Here is a 22,207-nt window from a genome sequence, read left to right on the forward strand (position 1 = left end):
GCGATCCCAGCCTAGTACCTGTCCCTACATCCAGGAGCGATCGCAGCCTAGTACCTGTCCCTACATCCAGGAGCGATCGCAGCCTAGTACCTGTCCCTACATCCAGGAGCGATCGCAGCCTAGTACCTGCCCCTACATCCAGGAGCGATGCCAACCTTGTACCTGTCCCTACATCCAGGAGCGATCGCAGCCTAGTACCTGTCCCTACATCCAGGAGCGATGCAGCCTAGTACCTGTCCCTACATCCAGGAGCGATTGCAGCCTAGTACCTGTCCCTACATCCAGGAGCGATTGCAGCCTAGTACCTGTCCCTACATCCAGGAGCGATTGCAGCCTAGTACCTGTCCCTAAATCCAGGAGCGATTGCAGCCTAGTACCTGTCCCTACTTCCAGGAGCGATTGCAGCCTAGTACCTGTCCCTACATCCAGGAGCGATTGCAGCCTAGTACCTGTCCCTACATCCAGGAGCGATTGCAGCCTAGTACCTGTCCCTACATCCAGGAGCGATCGCAGCCTAGTACCTGACCCTACATCCTAGTACCTGTCCCTACATCCAGGAGCGATTGCAGCCTAGTACCTGTCCCTACATCCAGGAGCGATCGCAGCCTAGTACCTGACCCTACATCCAGGAGCGATCGCAGCCTAGTACCTGACCCTACATCAAGGAGCGATCCCATCCTAGTACCTGTCCCTACATCCAGGAGCGGTCCCAACCTAGCACCTGCCCCTCCATCCAGGAGCGATTCCAGCCTAGTACCTCTCCCTTCTAGCCTAGTACCTCTCCCTACATCTAGGAGCGATCCCAACCTAGTACCTATCCCTTCTAGCCTAGTACCTCTCCCTACATCCAGGAGCGATCCTATCCTAGTACCTGCCCCTACATTCAGGAGCGATCGCAGCCTAGTACCTGCCCCTACATCCAAGAGCGATCCCAGACTAGTACCTGCCCCTACATCCAGGAGCAATCCCAGCCTAGTACCTGCCCCTACATCCAGGAGCTATCCCAACCTAGTACTTCCATGAGTTGTCCTGGATCGACAGGCAGCCCTACACTCATACCCGACCTTGCATTCACAAGCGATGAACATGGCCAAATATCCATGAGAGATCCCAGCCTAGTACCTGCCCCTACATCCAAGAGCGATCCCAGACTAGTACCTGCCCCTACATCCAGGAGCAATCCCAGCCTAGTACCTGCCCCTACATCCAGGAGCTATCCCAACCTAGTACTTCCATGAGTTGTCCTGGATCGACAGGCAGCCCTACACTCATACCCGACCTTGCATTCACAAGCGATGAACATGGCCAAATATCCATGAGAGATCCCAGCCTAGTACCTTTCCCCTACATCCAGGAACAATCCCAGCCTAGTACCTGCCCCTACATCCAGGAGCTATCCCAACCTAGTACTTCCATGAGTTGTCCTGGATCGACAGGCAGCCCTACACTCATACCCGACCTTGCATTCACAAGCGATGAACATGGCCAAATATCCATGAGAGATCCCAGCCTAGTACCTGCCCCTACATCCAGGAGAGATCCCATCCTAGTACCTGCCCCTACATCCAAGAGCGATCCCAGACTAGTACCTGACCCTACATCCAGGAGCAATCCCAGCCTAGTACCTGCCCCTACATCCAGGAGCTATCTCAACCTAGTACTTCCATGAGTTGTCCTGGATCGACAGGCAGCCCTACACTCATACCCGACCTTGCATTCACAAGCGATGAACATGGCCAAATATCCATGAGAGATCCCAGCCTAGTACCTGCCCCTACATCCAGGAGAGATCCCATCCTAGTACCTCTCCCTACATCCAGGAGCGATCCCAGCCTAGTACCTGCCTCTTCATCCAGGAGCGATCCCAACCTAGTACCTGACCCTACATCCAGGAGCCATCCCATCCTAGTACCTGACCCTACATCCAGGAGCGATCGCAACCTAGTACCTGACCCTACATCCAGGAGCGATCGCAACCTAGTACCTGACCCTACATCCAGGAGCGATCCCATCCTAGTACCTGCCCCTACATCCAGGGGCGATCGCAGCCTACTACCTGCCCCTACATCCAGGAGCGATCCCAACCTAGTACCTGTCCCTACATCCAGGAGCGATCCCAACCTAGTACCTGTCCCTACATCCAGGAGCGATCCCAACCTAATACCTGACCCTACATCCAGGACCGATCCCAACCTAGTACCTGTCCCTACATCCAGGAGCGGTCCCAACCTAGCACCTGCCCCTCTATCCAGGAGCGATCCCAGCCTAGTACCTCTCCCTACATCTAGGAGCAATCCCAAACTAGTACCTCTCGCTTCTAGCCTAGTACCTCTCCCTACATCCAGGAGCGATCCTATCCTAGTACCTGCCCCTACATTCAGGAGCGATCGCAGCCTAGTACCTGCCCCTACATCCAGGAGCGATCCCATCCTAGTACCTCTCCCTACATCCAGGAGCAATCCCATCCTAGTACCTCTCCCTACATCCAGGAGCGATCCCATCCTAGTACCTGACCCTACATCCAGGAGCGATCCCAACCTAGTACCTGACCCTACATCCAGGAGCGATCCCAACCTAGTACCTGACCCTACATCCAGGAGCGATCCCAGCCTAGTACCTACCCCTACATCCAGGAGCGATCCCAGCTTAGTACCTCTCCCTACATCCAGGAGCGATCCCAACCTAGTACCTGCCCCTACATCCAGGAGCGATCCCAACCTAGTACCTGACCCTACATCCAGGAGCGATCGCAGCCTAGTACTTCCATGAGTTGTCCTGGATCTACAGGCAGCCTTACACTCATAACCGACCTTGCACTCACTAGTGATGCTAACCTTAAACCTCTCCCTACATCCAGGAGCGATCCCAGCCTAGTAACTGCCTCTACGTCCAGGAGCGATCCCATCCTATTACCTCTCCCTACATCCAGGAGCGATCCCATCCTATTACCTCTCCCTACATCCAGGAGCGATCCCAGTCTAGTACCTGCCCCTACATCCAGGAGCGATCCCAACCTAGTACCTGCCCCTACATCCAGGAGCGATCCCAGCCTAGTACCTGACCCTACATCCAGGAGCGATCGCAGCCTAGTACCTGTCCCTACATCCAGGAGCGATCGCAGCCTAGTACCTGACCCTACATCAAGGAGCGATCCCAACCTAGTACCTGTCCCTACATCCAGGAGCAGTCCCAACCTAGCACCTGCCCCTCCATCCAGGAGCGATCCCAACCTAGTACCTCTCCCTTCTAGCCTAGTACCTCTCCCTACATCTAGGAGCGATCCCAACCTAGTACCTCTCCCTTCTAGCCTAGTACCTCTCCCTACATCCAGGAGCGATCCTATTCTAGTACCTGCCCCTACATTCAGGAGCGATCGCAGCCTAGTACCTGCCCCTACATCCAAGAGCGATCCCAGACTAGTACCTGCCCCTACATCCAGGAGCAATCCCAGCCTAGTACCTGCCCCTACATCCAGGAGCTATCCCAACCTAGTACTTCCATGAGTTGTCCTGGATTGACAGGCAGCCCTACACTCATACCCGACCTTGCATTCACAAGCGATGAACATGGCCAAATATCCATGAGAGATCCCAGCCTAGTACCTGCCCCTACATCCAGGAGAGATCCCATCCTAGTACCTGCCCCTACATCCAAGAGCGATCCCAGACTAGTACCTGCCCCTACATCCAGGAGCAATCCCAGCCTAGTACCTGCCCCTACATCCAGGAGCTATCCCAACCTAGTACTTCCATGAGTTGTCCTGGATCGACAGGCAGCCCTACACTCATACCCGACCTTGCATTCACAAGCGATGAACATGGCCAAATATCCATGAGAGATCCCAGCCTAGTACCTGCCCCTACATCCAGGAGCGATCCCATCCTAGTACCTGCCCCTACATCCAGGAGCGATCCCATCCTAGTACCTGACCCTACATCCAGGAGCGATCGCAACCTAGTACCTGACCCTACATCCAGGAGCGATCGCAACCTAGTACCTGACCCTACATCCAGGAGCGATCCCATCCTAGTACCTGCCCCTACATCCAGGAGCGATCCCATCCTAGTACCTGCCCCTACATCCAGGAGCGATCCCAGCCTAGTACCCGCCCCTACATCCAGGGGCGATCGCAGCCTACTACCTGACCCTACATCCAGGAGCGATCCCAACCTAGTACCCGTCCCTACATCCAGGAGCGATCCCAACCTAGTACCTGACCCTACATCCAGGACTGATCCCAACCTAGTACCTGTCCCTACATCCAGGAGCGGTCCCAACCTAGCACCTGCCCCTCCATCCAGGAGCCATCCCAGCCTAGTACCTCTCCCTACATCTAGGAGCGATCCCAACCTAGTACCTCTCCCTTCTAGCCTAGTACCTCTCCCTACATCCAGGAGCGATCCTATCCTAGTACCTGCCCCTACATTCAGGAGCGATTCCAGCCTAGTACCTGCCCCTACATCCAGGAGCGATCCCATCCTAGTACCTGACACTACATCCATGAGCGATCCCATCCCAGTACCTGACCCTACATCCAGGAGCGATCCCAACCTAGTACCTGACTCTACATCCAGGAGCGATCCCAACCTAGTACCAGACCCTACATCCAGGAGCGATCGCAGCCTAGTACTTCCATGAGTTGTCCTGGATCTACAGGCAGCCTTACACTCATACCCGACCTTGCACTCACTAGTGATGCTAACCTTAAACCTCTCCCTACATCCAGGAGCGATCCCAGCCTAGTAACTGCCTCTACGTCCAGGAGCGATCCCATCCTATTACCTCTCCCTACATCCAGGAGCGATCCCATCCTAGTACCTGCCCCTACATCACGGGGCGATTGCAGCCTAGTACCTGTCCCTACATCCAGGAGCGAACGCAGCCTAGTACCTGACCCTACATCCAGGAGCGATGGCAGCCTAGTACCTGACCCTACATCCAGGAGCGATCGCAGCCTAGTACCTGGCCCTACATCCAGGAGCGATCCCAGCCTAGTACCTGTCCCTACATCCAGGAGCGATCCCAGCCTAGTACCTGTCCCTACATCCAGGAGCGATCCCAGCCTAGTACCTGTCCCTACATCCAGGAGCGATCCCATCCTAGTACCTGCCCCTACATCCAGGAGCGATCCCAGCCTTGTACCTGCCCCTACATTCAGGAGCGATCCCAGCCTTGTACCTGCCCCTACATCCAGGAGCGATCCCATCCTAGTACCTGCCCCTACATCCAGGAGCGATCCCATCCTAGTACCTGCGCCTACATCCAGGAGCGATCCCATCCTAGTACCTGACCCTACATCCAGGAGCGATCCTAACCTAGTACCTGTCCCTACATCCAGGAGCGATCCCAACCCTCCTACCTGCCCCTACATCCAGGGGCGATTGCAGCCTAGTACCTGCCCCTACATCCAGGAGCGATCCCAACCTAGTACCTGCCCCTACATCCAGGAGCGATCCCAACCTTGTACCTGCCGCCACATCCAGGAGTGATCCCAACCTAGTACCTGCCCCTACATCGAGGAGCAATCCCAACCTAGTACCTGCCCCTACATCCAGGAGCGATCCCAACCTAGTACCTGACCCTACATCCAGGAGCGATCCCAACCTAGTACCTGACCCTACATCCAGGGGAAATTGCAGCCTAGTACTTCCATGAGTTGTCCTGGATCTACAGGCAGCCTTACACTCATACCCAACCTTGCACTCACAAGCGATGCTAACCCTAAACCTGTCCCAACATCCATGAGAGATCTCAGCCTAGTGCCTGTATCCAGACTTGGTGCTAGCCTCCTACCTGTCCCTACACCCACTAGCAGCGCTGCCAGTGGGTCTTCCTGGATGCGCAGCCAGTCCTACTCTTACCTGTCCCGCACTCGTTCCGGTCCCAGAGTTGCAGGCGGTTCTATCCGGAGATGTGGAGCTAGATCTGCATGCATGCAGCCCTCATACCTGACCCCAGCTCCACCGGTGGTGGTAGCCCGAGACCTGTGTGCTCATATCACCAGACCTTGACATTAGCCCAGAGCCAACTCCAGCTGGCTGAGAGTACATTGCAATATTTATGGAGGAGCACTTGCAATGCATGTAAACATGAAGAGATCTGTAGGACTAGCACCCTATTGCAAACTGAAGTGAAAAGTGTTTTAGAAAGATTGCAATTATACGTTATCTCAACTAAGTCCAGACCTTGTATAGCGTGATCAGTGATGTTTTTACTACTCCTTGGTACTTTCAAACAATGGTTGTGCCAGTAATAACGGAATACAGATGATTCACCCGACACCTGTTTCGTCCATTTTTTTGACTTTTTCAAGGCTATCCCTGGGAATGCCCCATACCCCAGACATGACGTAATGAAGAGTAGACAACTGACAATTCCTGCAAGTAGCGAATGAAACATTCGGTTGAAAAAAACTGCCTCGTTATCACGGTTTGTCCGATTTGAGAACCACAAAGCCTCCAAGTTGTGTGAAGGTTCTTATTCTTGTATAATCCAAGCAGGCTGTATTCTGTAAACTGTAAAGATCAGCTAAGAACTGATGGTGAGAGGGTGGGAATCCAAAACTCTCCAAGGAAGGGCCTGGTAGGTTTAGCAAGTCCTTATTGGGACTGGAGATTTGGGGCCTGATTTCGATTTCTGCGGGTGGAACACTCCTTCACAAGCGTGACTGATATCCCGTTCACCATATTACGATCTCCAGAGGGTATATTGGGATCGTAATACGGTGGACGGGATATCCGTCATGTTTGTGTCGGAGTATTCCCCTCTGCCAATATCTAAATCAGTGTGTGAACAAAGGGCCTGATTTAGGTCTGGGCGGTAAGAACAGATATCCCATCGTCGTATTACGATCTCCGTAGGATATAATGGGTTTGTAATACGGTGGACGGGATGTTAGAGTATTCCCCTCCACCAAGACCTACATCAAGCCCTTTGTCACGTTGAGTGAACAAAAGGCCTGATTTAGGTCTGGGCGGAAGGAATTCTCTGTCTTAACTGTGACAGATATTTCATCGGCCGTATTACGATATAATGGGTTCGGACAGGATGTTAGAGTATTCCCCTCCACCAAGATCTAAATCAGGCCCGTGTTGCTTAAACCACCTGAGCAATGCTCACCGAGGCCACATGTTGATGCTCAGGCCTCGTCCTATCAGTCGTGGCCCGAGCCCATCTCCTGGAGGCCCCCTGTGATGTCACGTGGGCTCCGCAGAGCCGGCTGCTTCTCGCCTTGTGGCCCCTCTTGGCACAGAAAGGTTCAAGCCAAGGCCTGGGAAGTGGCGTCCGGTAAGGGGAGCCTGCCACCGAGGCTGAGCCGAGCTTAGTGCTGGGGCAGGTGCCTCGGAGCGCTAACATATAAAAGAAGTTGTTCAAAGGAAACTAATAGGAAATTACTTTTTATTACTGAATGGCTGGAAGTTCTTTGCACCCCCGCTGCGGCCCCCACCCCAGCCGCCACCTCCTTATTGAAGGCTCCTGGCCGCCTCAGTCTGTGAATAGTCCGTGGGAGACATCCCCCCCTGGAAAAAACAATCTCTGCTCAAAGACTTGGTAATATCCGTTCTTTCTAAACTAACAGTAAATAATGCTCGACGCTTGATGGCAGGAAGTGAGGCCAGAGAGAGCCACTTGACGGGGAAACAATACTGTGAACCTGGGCTGCTAACCGGGGCTTCTGGGAGCCTCTCGGAACTGGGCAGGAAGCGGAGAGAGCCTGTGAGAATGAGGCGAAGGAGCTATGGAGAGGTGGAGGCGTTCAAGATGGAGCCCAGCCAGCCAGACCAACCAGAGAACCAGTGAGATGGGGCCGAACCAGCCAGAGAACCAGACAACCTGCGAGCTGGAGCCGGGCCAGCCACCACACCAGCCAGAGAACCTGCGAGGTGGAGCCGGGCCAGCCAGCCAGAGAACCTGCGAGGTGGAGCCGAGCCAGCCAGCCAGAGAACCTGCGAGGTGGAGCCGAGCCAGCCAGACGGAGAACCTGCGAGGACAGAGAACCTGCGAGGTGGAGCCGAGCCAGCCAGCCAGAGCACCTGCGAGGTGGAGCCGAGCCAGCCAGACAGAGAACCTGCGAGGACAGAGAACCTGCGAGGTGGAGCCGAGCCAGCCAGCCAGAGCACCTGCGAGGTGGAGCCGAGCCAGCCAGCCAGAGAACCTGCGAGGTGGAGCCGGGCCAGCCAGCCAGAGAACCTGCGAGGTGGAGCCGGGCCAGCCAGCCAGAGAACCTGCGAGGTGGAGCCGGGCCAGCCAGCCAGAGAACCTGCGAGGTGGAGCCGGGCCAGCCAGCCAGAGAACCTGCGAGGTGGAGCCGGGCCAGCCAGCCAGAGAACCTGCGAGGTGGAGCCGGGCCAGCCAGCCAGAGAACCTGCGAGGTGGAGCCGGGCCAGCCAGCCAGAGAACTTGCTAGGTGGACCCGGGCCAGCCAGAGAAACCTGCGAGGTGGAGCCGGGCCAGCCAGAGCTGTGGAACCAGAGAGATGAACCTGGGCAAGCCAGAGTCGAGAGCCAGGGAAGTAGGAGATAAAGCAAGGCCAGCCAGAGTCTCAAAACTAGGGAGAAGGATCCAGGCTATCCAGATTCGGGGAATAGGAAAGGTGAGAGATGGATCAAGGCCAGACAGATTTGTAAAAGAAAGGAGAAGAAGCTTGGCCAGTCAGTCAGAGAACCAGAGAGATGAAACAAGGCCAGCCAGAGGTAGAGAACTCGAGAGATGGGAGATGGACCCAGCCACCCGAGAGTTGTAGGGCCAGGGAGATGTCAGATGAAGCACAGCCTTCCATAGGTAGAGGAACTGAGGAGGCGGGAGAAGGAACCAGGCCAACCGTATAGGCAAAAACAAGAAAAGTGGAACATGGAGCCAGACAACCCAAATATAGAGAAAGGACCATGGTCTTCGGAGTAAAAAAAAAACAAAAAAACGGTCACCTGACAGCTAGAGTTGGGCCAGCAAGCAGTAGAGAACCATTGACGTGTGAGATGCAGGCAGGCCATCCAGAGTTAGATCTGAGGAGGATGAGAGATGGAGTTTACTAGTCAGTCAGTGAACTAGGACATGAGAGCTGGCGTCGGGTCAGCCAGCGGTAGAGAACCATGAACGTGCAAGATGGAGTCGGGCCACCCAGAGTCAGACAACCAGGGAAGTGAAGATGGAACTAGAGTTAGGCACCTGGGAAGTGGGACATGAAACTACCACATTAAGGGTATCCTGCAACCATGTGCTGTGTCAGTTCACCAACTGAAGAACAATCTTAGTACCAACAACCGTGTGTTTCTGTTGCATATAAAACCTTGTTATTGGATGCTGAAAACACTACTTAATCATGAAGATCACACAAACCCTTCCCAAAACTGGATCTGTAGACCCAGCATCCCCTCACAGGCCCCCACGACCAGCTCGTGCTGCGGTGGCCTGCTTACCTTGAGTATTGCGTGAGGCGGATCCGTGCACATAGAGTGCTTTTTATAAAACTTCAAATCAAATGAATACATTCAGGTAGAGCCTGGCCTCGTTGCATGGAAAGGGAGTCTGGTCTACACATGCTTTCAGTTAATGGGCTCTCCATCACCTGGTCTCTTGCGTTTCAGTCCTGGCTCCCCTGAACTCATCAGCACTTGAGGTGTACAAGGCACCCCCCCCCCCCCCCTTCGATTCTTGACCAGTTTTGCTATCCTGCCACTAAATGCCTGGGTCCCGGTTTCTAAGTTTGAGTGGGACACAGAACACTGACTTGGTCGCCGACGCCTATGGACTAAGCCTAGTTGCTTTCCCATGCCCTGCCTCGCTGGCCTTCATCCATATGTCCCAGTACTCTTTTCTTTATGGTGATGGTGGAGGGGGTTACAGCATGCTCTCCTGCCCCTCTGGATCATACAGGACCCTGAGTTTCCTAGAGTCTGCTGTGGATGGATCCGTGCATGGGCCACCAATCGCTGCCTTTGCCACAGGGTACACAGATTAATTTGTGGCTGCCACTGTCTTATCTGAACACGAGTGGGAAACAGGGCCTAGACGGGGAGTCCGTCCTCAGTTCACATGCTTTCTCCCCAAAGGAGCCTTACATTTGTTTTATAGCGTGTGTGTTGCACTCTGTCATATGCGGCAAGTCCGAGGGTCCTCTGCACCAGAATTGACATTATCTGTCCCAGGTAGGTACCCAATACCCGAGCAGAGAAGCGGTGAGTGGTCAAGGAGCAGCGGGGCCCAGCTGGTCTCATTGGGGCTTCATGCAGACTAGGGACTACCTTGTGTTCCTCAAACAGGCCTTTGAGGAGGCGCACGAGACATGGCGGAAGCCTTGCAGCGTGGGCTGGAACCTACCACTTTGAGGTTTCAAGGGGTGAGGATTTGGGCATGGTGCTCGGAAGGTCTCTCTCTGAAGAAACATTGGGGCTTAGGATGGACGAGCCTAGTGGTGGCCCTGACCCTGCAGTGATGCCCTCACACGCGACCATTGCCACGTTCTTACCCACCCACACTGACCTGGTGCCTTGCGGTCTCTCCCTTCTTCTCAGGTGCCTCTCCTGTGTGAGCAGCCACTACTCCTGCCACTGGTGCAAGTACCGACACGTCTGCACCAACAACGCCGCGGAGTGCTCCTTCCAGGAGGGACGAGTCAACACCACCGAGGTAGGTGGCCGGGTGGGGTATGTTGGGTGGTGGTGCGCTGTGGTGTTTGCGGCTGGCTCTCGATTTGTTTATCAAATGTTGTACTGTAGGGTGTGACGGTCCATATCCAGAATGTTATTTGTGGTGTGTCGTAGTCCGTAGCTGGTGTATGGAATGTAATACTGGGGGTTCAAGCACCATGTAGGGTGTGACAGTCCCTATCCGGTGTGTGGAATGTTATACTGAGGGTTCAAGCACCATGTAGGGTGTGACAGTCCGTATCCGGTGTATGGAATGTTATACTGTGGGCTCCTGCACCATGTAGGGTGTGACAGTCCGTATCCGGTGTATGGAATGTTATACTGTGGGCTCCTGCACCATGTAGGGTGTGACAGTCCATGTCCGGTGTATGGAATGTTATATTTGTTGTGTGACGGAGTCCGTTTCCGTGTATGGAATGTAATACTGGGGGTTCAAGCACCATGTAGGCTGTGACAGTCCGTATCCGGTGTATGGAATGTTATACTGTGGGCTCCTGCACCATGTAGGGTGTGACAGTCCGTACCCAGTGTGTGGAACGTTATGTTGTGGCTTCGTGCACCACGAAGGGTGTGACAGTCCATATCTGGTGTATGGAATGTTATGTTGTGGCTTCGTGCACCACGTAGGGTGTGACAGTCCATATCCGGTGTATGGAATGTTCAACTATTGGTACATGCACCATGTAGGGTGTGACGAAGACTGTACCCCTGCAGGTCTCCTGCGTGGATTTACTCCTGACATACTTACTTCGTTCCTTTGGCTAAGACACTAAAATATGTTTGCTATTGTTAATTTTCGTGATATGCTGTCCCTTCGCAGTGATCTATTTGTGATGGTTTTGGGGACAACATACTCTACAAAGCTGCAATATGTGAAATTTTTCTGGTTTGCTTGAAATTAGAGGCCGAAATTTACAAAACAAAGTATATGAAATGTGTTTCCTCTGTATATCTGGAGTGTTCCTCTTTGTTTAGAAACCAAGGTATTTGAAATGTTTCGGGTCCTTCTCTGCTGTGGTACCAGTACCCCTGCCCATTGACACACCTCCACCTTACCTGGTCCTGACATCTGGTGCACACACATTTCTGGCACTTTTAAGTAACTTGATGTCGGGCAGTGTAGGCCTGGAGGACAGAACAGAGCATCCTTCCTGTGGGAGAGCGAGGATGGGCTCGATGGACCAGCGCCCTAGGCTCGGCCCAGCCTGGCAGTCGGCTTTGCTGTCAGAAGTATAGTTGCTGCAGTTCAGCAGGCTTGCTGTATGTTTGTCTCTGAAACTCCTGCCGACCTCTGGTTCATTCCTTTTCTCCGCCTGGAAGTGAGAGTAGAGTGTGCCATTCCGCTGGTATGGCGAAACCTATCCAAGTTATTTGTAGACCCGGGTGGAGTTCGCAGAGTTCTGCCATGTGGATCTCTGCGAAGTGCCGAAAAAACTCTGCCACGCTTCGCAGAGTTCCGCGAGTGGCGGAATTTGGGTAAGTCATGCTGTTTGTGCTGATTTTCAGCGCCAGGAGTTTGTCCTTGTGCTGTAAAATTAGTGCGAATGACATCACGTAGAGCACCAGAGGGCGCTAACTTTTCCACCGCTCTAGTATATTTTTTCCTTGAGTGGCAGCTTCCTCAACGTGAGCGGCACCTTTCTGAACGCGAGAGGTAGCGACCCTCTGTGACCAGACATCTTGTCTGCCAACTTTGCAATTTCTCATGCTTTGGCTCGCCAACTTAACGTTAGTGAGCCGCGCTAGAGAAAAAACCTGCATCATGTCACTTTGTGGAGTTTTTCGGTACTCCTCGCAGAGTGCGGAAAACTCCGGAAACTCCAATGTTGGAGTGGGATTCTTCACCTACCCCTAGTTATTTTAAAATTATCCAAGATCTCTGTCTAGTTTCAAATCTCTCTGCTAACTAAAACGTTTGTCCCACGCGTGGCCACGGACCGCTGGCGGCTAGCAGTGATCGCCTCAGTGCCTTAGACAGGGTTGCCAGTAGTAAAGCAAAGAGGCCTTTTCCATTTGGAATGCGCCTACATGCGCAGTATATGACAGCCACTGCTGACAGCAAGGTAACAATATTGGAAATATTGCATGATTCATCACTCGAATATTAGCTTCAAATATATTTGGAAATCTATTTTTCTCCAGACTTCCGCTTGTGCATTCTGAAGTGATACACGTTTTCATCTGGAATACACATTTTTAAATTTTGAGTTACATAAACTAATTCAACCAAACAAAATTTTCTAATGTTGTAGTCTCTGGGAAGCACACAGGAGAGCTACTTTCTGGCAACCGGAGAGCTGCCTGTAGCTCCCGAGCTACTTGTTAGAGAAGCCTGTAATCTCCATCTTCCATATTGAAGCTGGGTCCTGACACAACTGTGGCCTGGTTCCTACCATCCTCCAGGTGGTGCAGAGGTGTCACCTGGTGGTGTCTGTCTCGTGCATGCTGCATTGAGGGGTGCATGGGAGCTGGGGGATGCTCTCCCTCCCCTTTAAGGACACTGCGTGCCAGGATGAGGGCAGTTCTGCCACCACAGCATTGACCTTGGGAATGTGCAAGCCCAGCTTGTAGCCTCATCATGGCTCAAGAACTGGAGGTGTTGAGAGTATCTGGGGCAGTGGTGCTCATTGGGCGAGCTTCATTGTACATTTGTGCCATGTTGATGACTGCGATCATAACATCCTCTTAGGGTACCGGGTGAACTTCTGCAACGAGAGGCTCCTTGGAGCGTGAATTTGTGCGTTAGCCGTCACATAGCATAACCCACTGCCTATTGTCACTCTGCATACCTGTGAGAGGCACTGGTGGATCGCAGGCCCTTTGGAAGTCACCCCCTTTGGCCAGCGGCCTTCTCTCTCACCAAAGCCATTTGGAAGGGGTCAGTGCCCTGCACTTGCCCAGCAAGCCCTGGCCTCAACTCTTTGGCCTTCCGTTTCCTCTGCTTCCTGTTGACGTGTTGTGTTTTGTCTTCCCGGCCACTGCTCGTCCAGAGTTGGCGTAAATATAGCCCTGACCGAGAGCAGGAGTCGGCCATGGGAACAGGATGCTCGTCCCCTCCGTTTGTACCTGTCCTGGTGTCCCTGGTCCGGATGCCAATGGCTTGGTCACGGGGAGCCCGATGAGAGAGGGCCCGAGTCCTTTCCACAGCTGACAACTGCATCCCGTTGTCTGCACCAGAGTAGCCTCCTGATGGGTTGGGCAGCCCAGGGACAGGAAGTAAGAAATGCTGTGCCCTCTGACCTGGGTCCAAGGGTAAGGGGTGCTGGGTCCGGCTGTTCTAGAACATGGGAGAGGCAGTGTCTCTTTAGGGCATCATTCAGACAGAAGCGACTTGGCCAAACACGCCTGTCAGCAGTGACACCCGTTGTCCATCACAGATGTGGGATGATCTGGCCTGTGCCCTTGATGGTCACTCGGGGCACATGTGGGTCCAAGCTGAGAGACGGTGGAAGGGGAGTGGGCACACTTACTGGCCGCTGTTTCTCTTCTCTTTCTCCTGTCCAAGCAGGGTGCATGCTTGCGGCCTCTGACAAGTGTGGGTATACTGGGGGTGCCAGTGGGGTCAGGCGCAGGCCCTCTGAAGTTAGTCCCAAGCACGGTGCCATCTACTAGAGATCCAACCAGATGCTCGGCTCGTGCGCTCACTCCACTAGGCACGCGCAGGTGGAGGCGTGAGTGCACACGTGCTTGTGATGGGTGCGAGGAAGGCCTGGCTTTGAGTGATGTGAGAGCAGGATGTGCCCCATGAGACCCTGGCGTTGATGGATGTGGGGGCGATGAGGCAGCCCAGGGGTGTGTTCACGAGTGGTGGAGGAGGTACTTGTCACTGTGTCTGTGGGAAACGCGAAGACTATTCTCTGTACGTGAGAGGTGCAGGAGTCCTGGCGCTGCTTGTCCGAGGTTGAGCTGAGAGACCGCTCAAGACTGTGTTTATAAGAGGGACCAGGCATTCTGTTCCCCTGTGTGAGAGGTGGGGCGGCCTCCTTTGATTACCCGGCAGTATCCATGCTGGATGCTGCAGGTAATTTACCTGTTCCACAGGTACACTTACATTCCTGTAGCATAGCATTGATCAGCAAGTGAGTACCTGGAGGCGCTTGTCCAGGCTCTGTAGGAGGTGTCAGTGCTTGTTTTTACTGCAGCGTTGCACAGTACTTCACATTCACTGAATGTCCAGAAATAGCCATCACTTCTTATACAATTGGAGGCTTATTTAGAGGTATTTAAAATAGGCCAGTTAAAAGCAAAACTTTCTATCACTTAATAAGAGGCTGAACCCTGACAGCACTTCTGCTGTAGGCTTAGATATGTGACAAGACGCGTGTGTCCATGTTTGAAGTAGCACATACGTGTGGTGTCTGCACAAGGCGGGCTCGCTCGCTGCTTTATCTCATTCAGTGTACTTGGCTGCCTGCACTTACTTATGGCTCACAAGCCCTTCTCCAAAGCTGGCCCAGCATCGTGGGTTGGGGGGCGTCTGTCCTCTTCCCTTTGCTCGGAGAGGGATTTACATACTTCGGTGACGCTCGCTCCTGCCCTGCATGGTCATTCCAACAAGAGCCTTCTGCTGAGCTCCGCCTGAGGGCACTCCACATCTGCCTTGACCACTTCCAACTGGAGACTTCTCTGGGACAGAGAGAAGGATGCTGGTCCCCACGATCAGCGAAAGCGTTGGATGACTCTTGCTGTCTACCGGTGCTCCCCAACTGGTACAAACATTGTATTTCTAATGCATGCATCTGATTGCATGTTCCTCTTCTGAATGTCCCCAGGTGTCAAACTAGAACCAAAACATTTCCATAGCAATTGCTCCAGTATGCCTGGAGGGTGCCCATCAGCCTCCGCAATCACATAACTCCGCCTCCAGAAGTGATGGAACCGAGCCATATAGGCGCCTCCCAGCAGGATTGCGTAGGATCCTTCTTTACCACACCCTTCGATGGCAACCTGGAATTCATCTCCCAAGTCTGTGGATGTTCACCAACACCAACAAATGCATTTTTTCCATAAAGACAAGGATGCAAGACAACTGTCCTCTCCAGAAACCACAGGCTTGAAGTCATGCCAGGACTGCAGGAAGCAGAAGTCAGTCACAGATCCACATGATGTCTGCCTGTGGTGTCCAGGGTCTGGGCATCACTGGCAGTTGGGCAACAAGTGCTCCCTGGTGCACCCGAAGCGGGCGGTGAAGTTATTAATATAAACACAAAAATATAAGTCGGTCTTCAAGCAGCGGACGGCTCCTAATTCAGGACCTGGTACTGACCCAGATCACTGTGTTCAGGAATTCGAAGTTTACAGACACTTTGCACCAATAGTGTCCATGCAAGTTCTCCTCTCTGCCCCCATCTCTTTCGAGAGAAGTCACAGTCGGTACTCCCAAGGACCTGACTCCGCTGCCACTATCCACCGCTGAGCCTGTTTGAAGGCTGGTCCAGCACACCCCAGGTTCCTTGGGCCATTGCCAACCTCCCGCAGTAAATATTGGCCTTTGGACGGGCAGTGCTGAGCTTTTCAGAGCAATGCCAGATCCTTCAGGCCCCATGAAGCTGAAGGGGCACCAGTTACACTCAGACCGACATGCCCAAACCCAGTGCCAACTAACCCTGTTGAGCCTTTTATCAGGCGCCCTACCAGCATTGGCCCAAGCCTCTACTCCTGTGCCACAGCTCGGTTTGCTTCTGCTGTTTTTCAATAATGCCCCCAAGTTCCTGGAGTTCAAAGCTTTGCCTTCCCTGTACTGAGCCCGGGGCACTCAGTTTATGATCCCGGTTCTGAGACTTCCTGGCCTCTTGGCCTTGTGCATTTTGCTGGTCCCACGTGCCTGTTGGCACATGTTGGCCTTGCAGTGAAACCTTCATCTGCTGTGCCTCTGCACTGGGGCAGCCTTTCGGACAGCATCTGTATTTCGTAGGAGGCAGCCTATGGCCTTAAGTTGTTAGACGCCGAGCTGGCCCTCAACAAACTGTTGTTCTTACCCCACCCTGAAAGCACAGTAGGTACCGATGCATTCTCTCTGTTGGGGTGGTCATCTGGGAGATCAGACCATCGGCGGTCAGCAGAGCACAAGTTCCCCCTCAACATAAAAGAACTTCTCGCCTTCATTTGGCTCGGAAAGTTTTCCTCGCGTTTATCAAAGGGAAAGCCGGTTCAGGTCTCACCGGTATCTGGCAGTGCAATAAGTGGGGCAATGTGCAGTCCTGGATCCTGTGCCTGGACAGAGTGGTACCCTGATCAGTTGTCTGAGCAGTTGCCTCCTGATCTGGCTACCACTTCAGAATGACCTCATCTCCGCAACAGAGCGGGATTCCTTACCTGAATCTCTAAAACCTTCACTTCCATCTGTGGGGATTGAGGCTGTAACTCCGCAGATTTGATTTACCTGCTGAAAGTAATAGATGTTATCCTTGTATCTAAGCCTCATCTAACAAAAATCTATTTATCAAGGTCGTTGGGTGAAGTGCGAGAAGTCAAGGTGACCCTCTTCAGGCCAAACTGTCAGATGTTTATTTGGTCCATCAGTGGCCCAGGAAGGCTTCCTGGGGAGCACTGCCATAGGCTATTCGTTGGACCTTTCCTGCCCGATTAACCATTAGTATTCAAGTCACCAGTTGTGTTGCCTTTTTTGAAGGGTGTCACGTGTTTTGTCCAGCTGTACTCTTCATCATGCCTCAATGGAACCTCAGATTGGTCCATATGTTCTTAACATTAACTCCCTTTGAGCCAATCTGCATGCTTCTCTGATATAAAAAATTATTGATACAGTATTTCTCACTGCAGTTACTTCTCTGCGCTGTCCGTCACCTTTCCCCAGATAAATTGGTGCTGCAAACCCATACGTCCATTTTTGCTGAACGTGGTATTGTCCTTTAATGTGGGACAGTCCATCTCTCCCTGCGATTTTTTTCTCTCTCGATCCCCGCTAAGGGAGAGACGAGGCTTCACCTTAAGGACCAGAAAGAACCTCTTAGCTTTACATTCAGCGCACAAAGGTGCGCCAGGTGGATGGACAGCTTATTGTCTGCTTTCCTGTTGCATAGAAAGGAAACAAAGTCCAGAAATGAATCCTATCTAGGTGGATTGCCCTGTGCATTGACATGCTCTGCCCAGGCTGAAGGAGTCTCCTGATGGCCTTCAAGCCCATTCTACGTGGCCAGTTCAGCCACAACCGCACTGGGGACAGATGTTTCCTTTTGGACAACTGCTGGACTGCTCCATGGGTGACCATACACACCTTCAAGCATTACTGTCTGGACAATCAGGCCACACACAGGGAAATCGCCTTTTAGCCCACTTAGTCCTGCAGGACTTCCGGGTGCAAGTCCACTCCTTGGCTCTTAACAGTTTGAAAGGTACTTCTCTTAGGATCTACTCAAAAGGTGAGGACTCTGCGATTAGAAGAATCTACCAGAAGAACAAATTGCTTGCCTTCAATAAAACTCTTCATAGTGAACACTTTATCTAACCTCAGATTCCTCACCATCCTGTTTTTTCCTCTGTTCAGTCGAGTGAACTTTTAGAGTTTGAGTTCTAAAACAGTTCCATATTTGCACATTATTCTTCCCTTTTGTCACGGGTGATCTACGTTTGAAGGCGCAGAAGGGTTAAAAAGTAAACTGCACTAATAAACTGCTGCGTGGAGATGAAATGAGTGTGCTGCAGTCTCGTGGAAGACCTATTGCAATGGAAAATTGCGCAATCCAGCCTGGCACCTAGTGAAATTGAAACTCAAAAGATGAGGAATCTGCGGTTAGATTGAGTATCCACCAGAAAGTGTTACCGAAGGCCCATCAGTGTCCAGTGAGTCTTGATCATGTGGTTATCCTTACGGCATTTGGGCTCCCGGCCCAAGCAAACGCATTACCAGGAACCAATCTTCTGCTGTGTTGATGGACTCTTGCAAGAAGCCTCAATCCCATGACTTCAGGTCCTCTAGTCCTGGCCAATGGTGCCAATAGAAAGTATGATTGAAAATGTGGGGCACTCGTCCCGCCCTTGCTGTTTTCTGACATATGAGCTGATCCGTCTGGCTCTACCCTTAGGGTATAGATGCCCTTGAAGATGCCCCCAGTAGGTGCAGAGGTTAGACCACAGTACATCACATCTGTAGAGGCTCCATCACCAGCCCCCGTTAGGGTCTTTGATTTTATACAGCGCTTAGCACCACACATGAATCGTCCGCACTGGGAATAAAAGATTCAGAGCAGACTGCCAGGGCCTCTTCCGCTCCGCAGCGCCCCCTGCAGGGCAGGCACATATTGTCACTGCATCTCATGAGCTGGGAGGATGCTGGCTTGCAGGCTGAAGCCAACGTCTCATGCAATGGGCACCTGCAAGAGTAATGAGAATTCACGGGATAATATGGCGCTAAGCTGTGAGGGCATGAATATGCAGATGAGGAACACAACACAACGCAGGCGAGCAGCACATACCTCGCCGAGCTGTTAATAAGTAGATTTGCATATAAACTAACGAGCAGGCGCGTCGCGCACCTCGTTAACACAGCCACCAATTACAGGGGCCCGTGTGCATCATTCAACTGGAGGGGCCATAAGGATCTGTGGGTGAAGGGAGGAACAGCAGGGTGTATACTGGGGTCCTGGACGTTAATGGGGTGAAGGGAGGGAGAGTAGGGTGTGGACTGGGGGTCCTGGGCATTAACGGGGTGAAGGGAGGGACAGTACTCTCTGATGAACAGAGGGTCCTACACGGAGGATCCCAGAGATCACTGAAGGTGGCTGAAAGGACAGCTCAGTCCTCCAGTGCGGTCAGTGGATGGATTTCCGGAGGACAATGGGTCTGCATTCAGGCACTAAATAAAGAAGACGATGAAGGCGACGCGTCGTCATGCCTTGGCCCTTGTGAAGAGCAGCCTGGATCCCACCTAGAGGAGGTAAACCTCCTGTGCATGGGAAGCAGTGTCGACAGAGGAGGAAATCCCGGCTTCACTCTGAGCTCCAGCATGAACCCATGGTGCTCGGAGATAGGAAGCGAGGTGAGAGCTGACTCATCCATCGGCCATAAGGCAGACGGCGAAGCATGGCCAAGAATCGAAAACAAAAGTGCAGCCGTATCATGTGGGGTTAAGCACCATGCGGATCTGCAGGTCCGGCCACCTGGGTCTGCCAAGGCACACCTGCAATGGATCCATTGCCGTGCTGATCCCCAAAACCAGCACCCTTTGTGGTTCCTGCACCATGTGCATCCAGAGCCTTCTGAATCCTCTGAACCATTGAGCGCGGTAAATCGCAAGCCATGGAAATCTACAGTGCAAGCCTCTCTGGCTCCAGGGCCCTGCGGATCCGTGGAGCCAGCCATCGAGATCCTCAAAGTAGCAGCATCTCGAGATGCAGGGCCATGCAGCTTCACAGGGCCAGCGCCCTCTCTGGCTCCAGGGCCCTGCGGATCCGTGGAGCCAGCCATCGAGATCCTCAAAGTAGCAGCATCTCGAGATGCAGGGCCATGCAGATTCACAGGGCCAGCGCCCTTTCTGGCTCCAGGGTCCTGCGGATCCGTGGAGCCCGCCATAGAGATCCTCAAAGTAGCAGCATCTCGAGATGCAGGGCCATGCAGATTCACAGGGCCAGCGCTCTTTCTGGATCCAGGGTCCTGCGGATCCGTGGAGCCCGCCATCGAGATCCTCAAAGTAGCAGCATCTCGAGATGCAGGGCCATGCAGATTCACAGGGCCAGCGCCCTTTCTGGATCCAGGGTCCTGCGGATCCGTGGAGCCCGCCATCGAGATCCTCAAAGTAGCAGCATCTCGAGATGCAGGGCCATGCAGATTCACAGGGCCAGCGCCCTTTCTGGATCCAGGGTCCTGCGGATCCGTGGAGCCCGCCATCGAGATCCTCAAAGTAGCAGCATCTCGAGATGCAGGGCCATGCAGATTCACAGGGCCAGCGCCCTTTCTGGATCCAGGGTCCTGCGGATCCGTGGAGCCCGCCATCGAGATCCTCAAAGTAGCAGCATCTCGAGATGCAGGGCCATGCAGATTCACAGAATCAGCACCCTTTCTGGATCCAGGGCCCTGAGGATCCTCGGAGCTCGCCATAGAGATCCTCAAAGTAGCAACATCTTGAGATGCAGGGCCATGCGGATTCACCAAGCCAGTGCACTTTCTGGATCCAGGGCCTTTTGGATCTGCATAGTCCACTACCGGAACCTATACAGTAGTAACAGACCTTTGTCGTGAGCGATGACCTGTGCTTTACAAGTATACTCTTACATTTGGGCATTTAACATTTCTTAAAGCACATTTCTTCCGCCTTCCATGTAGCTGTGAAGGCTTCTCCCTGACACAAGGCACACACGTTGGCTTTCTGCACTCATCCCACCTCTTAAATAAGGTATAATTTTTTGCAATCTGAACTTCTTTTTAAGTAGGACAAACATTATCTGACACTTCATGTTATTGCCTGGCATTTCTTGCCGCTTAGTCTCATCCCTGCTTGCATGAAATGTTGCACTGTCCTGATGTTCTGAGATCAAGGATTTGCATATCTTGTTTTAGAAGATGGATAAATATTGATTGCCGATTATGCATATTGTATCTTTTTAATCCTTAGTGTTTGACCTGGTGTAGGAATCTTGCTCTGTACATACTATATCAAAATGAGATATAGTCTGCACAGAGTCCAGGGGTTCCCCAGAGGCTTGACACAGGCTGAAATAGATTCTAATGCTCTATTTTGTGGTAGTGTGGTTGAGGAGTTATGCTTATCAGAGGGTAGTGTTAAGCATTTGTTGTACACGCAAGCAATAGAAGAAACACACGCTCAATGACTTAACTCCAGACCATTAGGATTTTATATAGAAAAATATGTTTTGTTACTTTATTTCTAGAACCACAAGATTCAGATGCAGCTAAGTACATAAAAAAAAGGTACTTTGCATATATGATCAGGACTTTGAATAGAATCATCTATGTATACAGTTTTTCTAAAAATGGCAAAAAGCTATTTTAAAAGTGGACACTGTATTTTTTAATAGTTCCTGGGGGAAGAAAAGATGGTACGGTTTTGCAGCTAAGTATACCACTTACAGTTCTTATCACTGGGGTTTAGGTAGTCAGTCGTTGGGGGTTCAAGTTAACCCCAAACACCCAGCACCAGCAACACAGGGCCGGTCGGGTGCAGAGGTCAAAGAGGCACCAAATTCACGTGGGCTCCTATGGAGACCGGGGCACTCGGAACTCAGTCTGCTGGCAGGTAAGTACCCGCGGTTTCGGAGGGCAGACTGGGGGGGGGGCAGTTCAAGAGAGCACTGGAGGGACCCCAAGTAGGCACCAAACACGCACCCTCAGTGGCACTATGGCAGCCGGGTGCAAACAGGGCATCATGTTTTCAGTGCAACTCTATGAGGGGACCCCGGGTGTCACTCTGAGGGTGCAGACGAGGTTGAGGTGGGCTTCTCGGGCAAACCACCAGCTGAGCAGGGAGGAGGGCCGCCTTCTGGTCAATTCTGCCCAGGGGGGCAGTTTTTCCAGGGGCTGGGGGTGCAGTGGTTCTTCAGGCGTTGGTTATCTTCGTTCGGAGCTTGCGGTCAGGGGGATCCTCTGGA

The 22,207-nt window shown here is 52.7% G+C and overlaps 1 protein-coding gene across 1 annotated transcript in view; it reads left to right on the top strand.

Annotated features, from left to right (window-relative positions):
* The window catches only part of PLXNA3 (plexin A3), a 460,104-nt gene that overhangs the window by 267,499 nt on the left and 170,398 nt on the right, over window positions 1-22,207 (top strand). Inside the window, exon 9 of the mRNA XM_069209502.1 lies at window positions 10,512-10,626. Coding sequence (XP_069065603.1) covers window positions 10,512-10,626 — 115 coding nt within the window. The remainder of the gene's footprint in view (window positions 1-10,511; window positions 10,627-22,207) is intronic.

Source organism: Pleurodeles waltl, chromosome 10 (genome assembly GCF_031143425.1).
Source record: "Pleurodeles waltl isolate 20211129_DDA chromosome 10, aPleWal1.hap1.20221129, whole genome shotgun sequence".
Taxonomy (NCBI): domain Eukaryota; kingdom Metazoa; phylum Chordata; class Amphibia; order Caudata; family Salamandridae; genus Pleurodeles; species Pleurodeles waltl.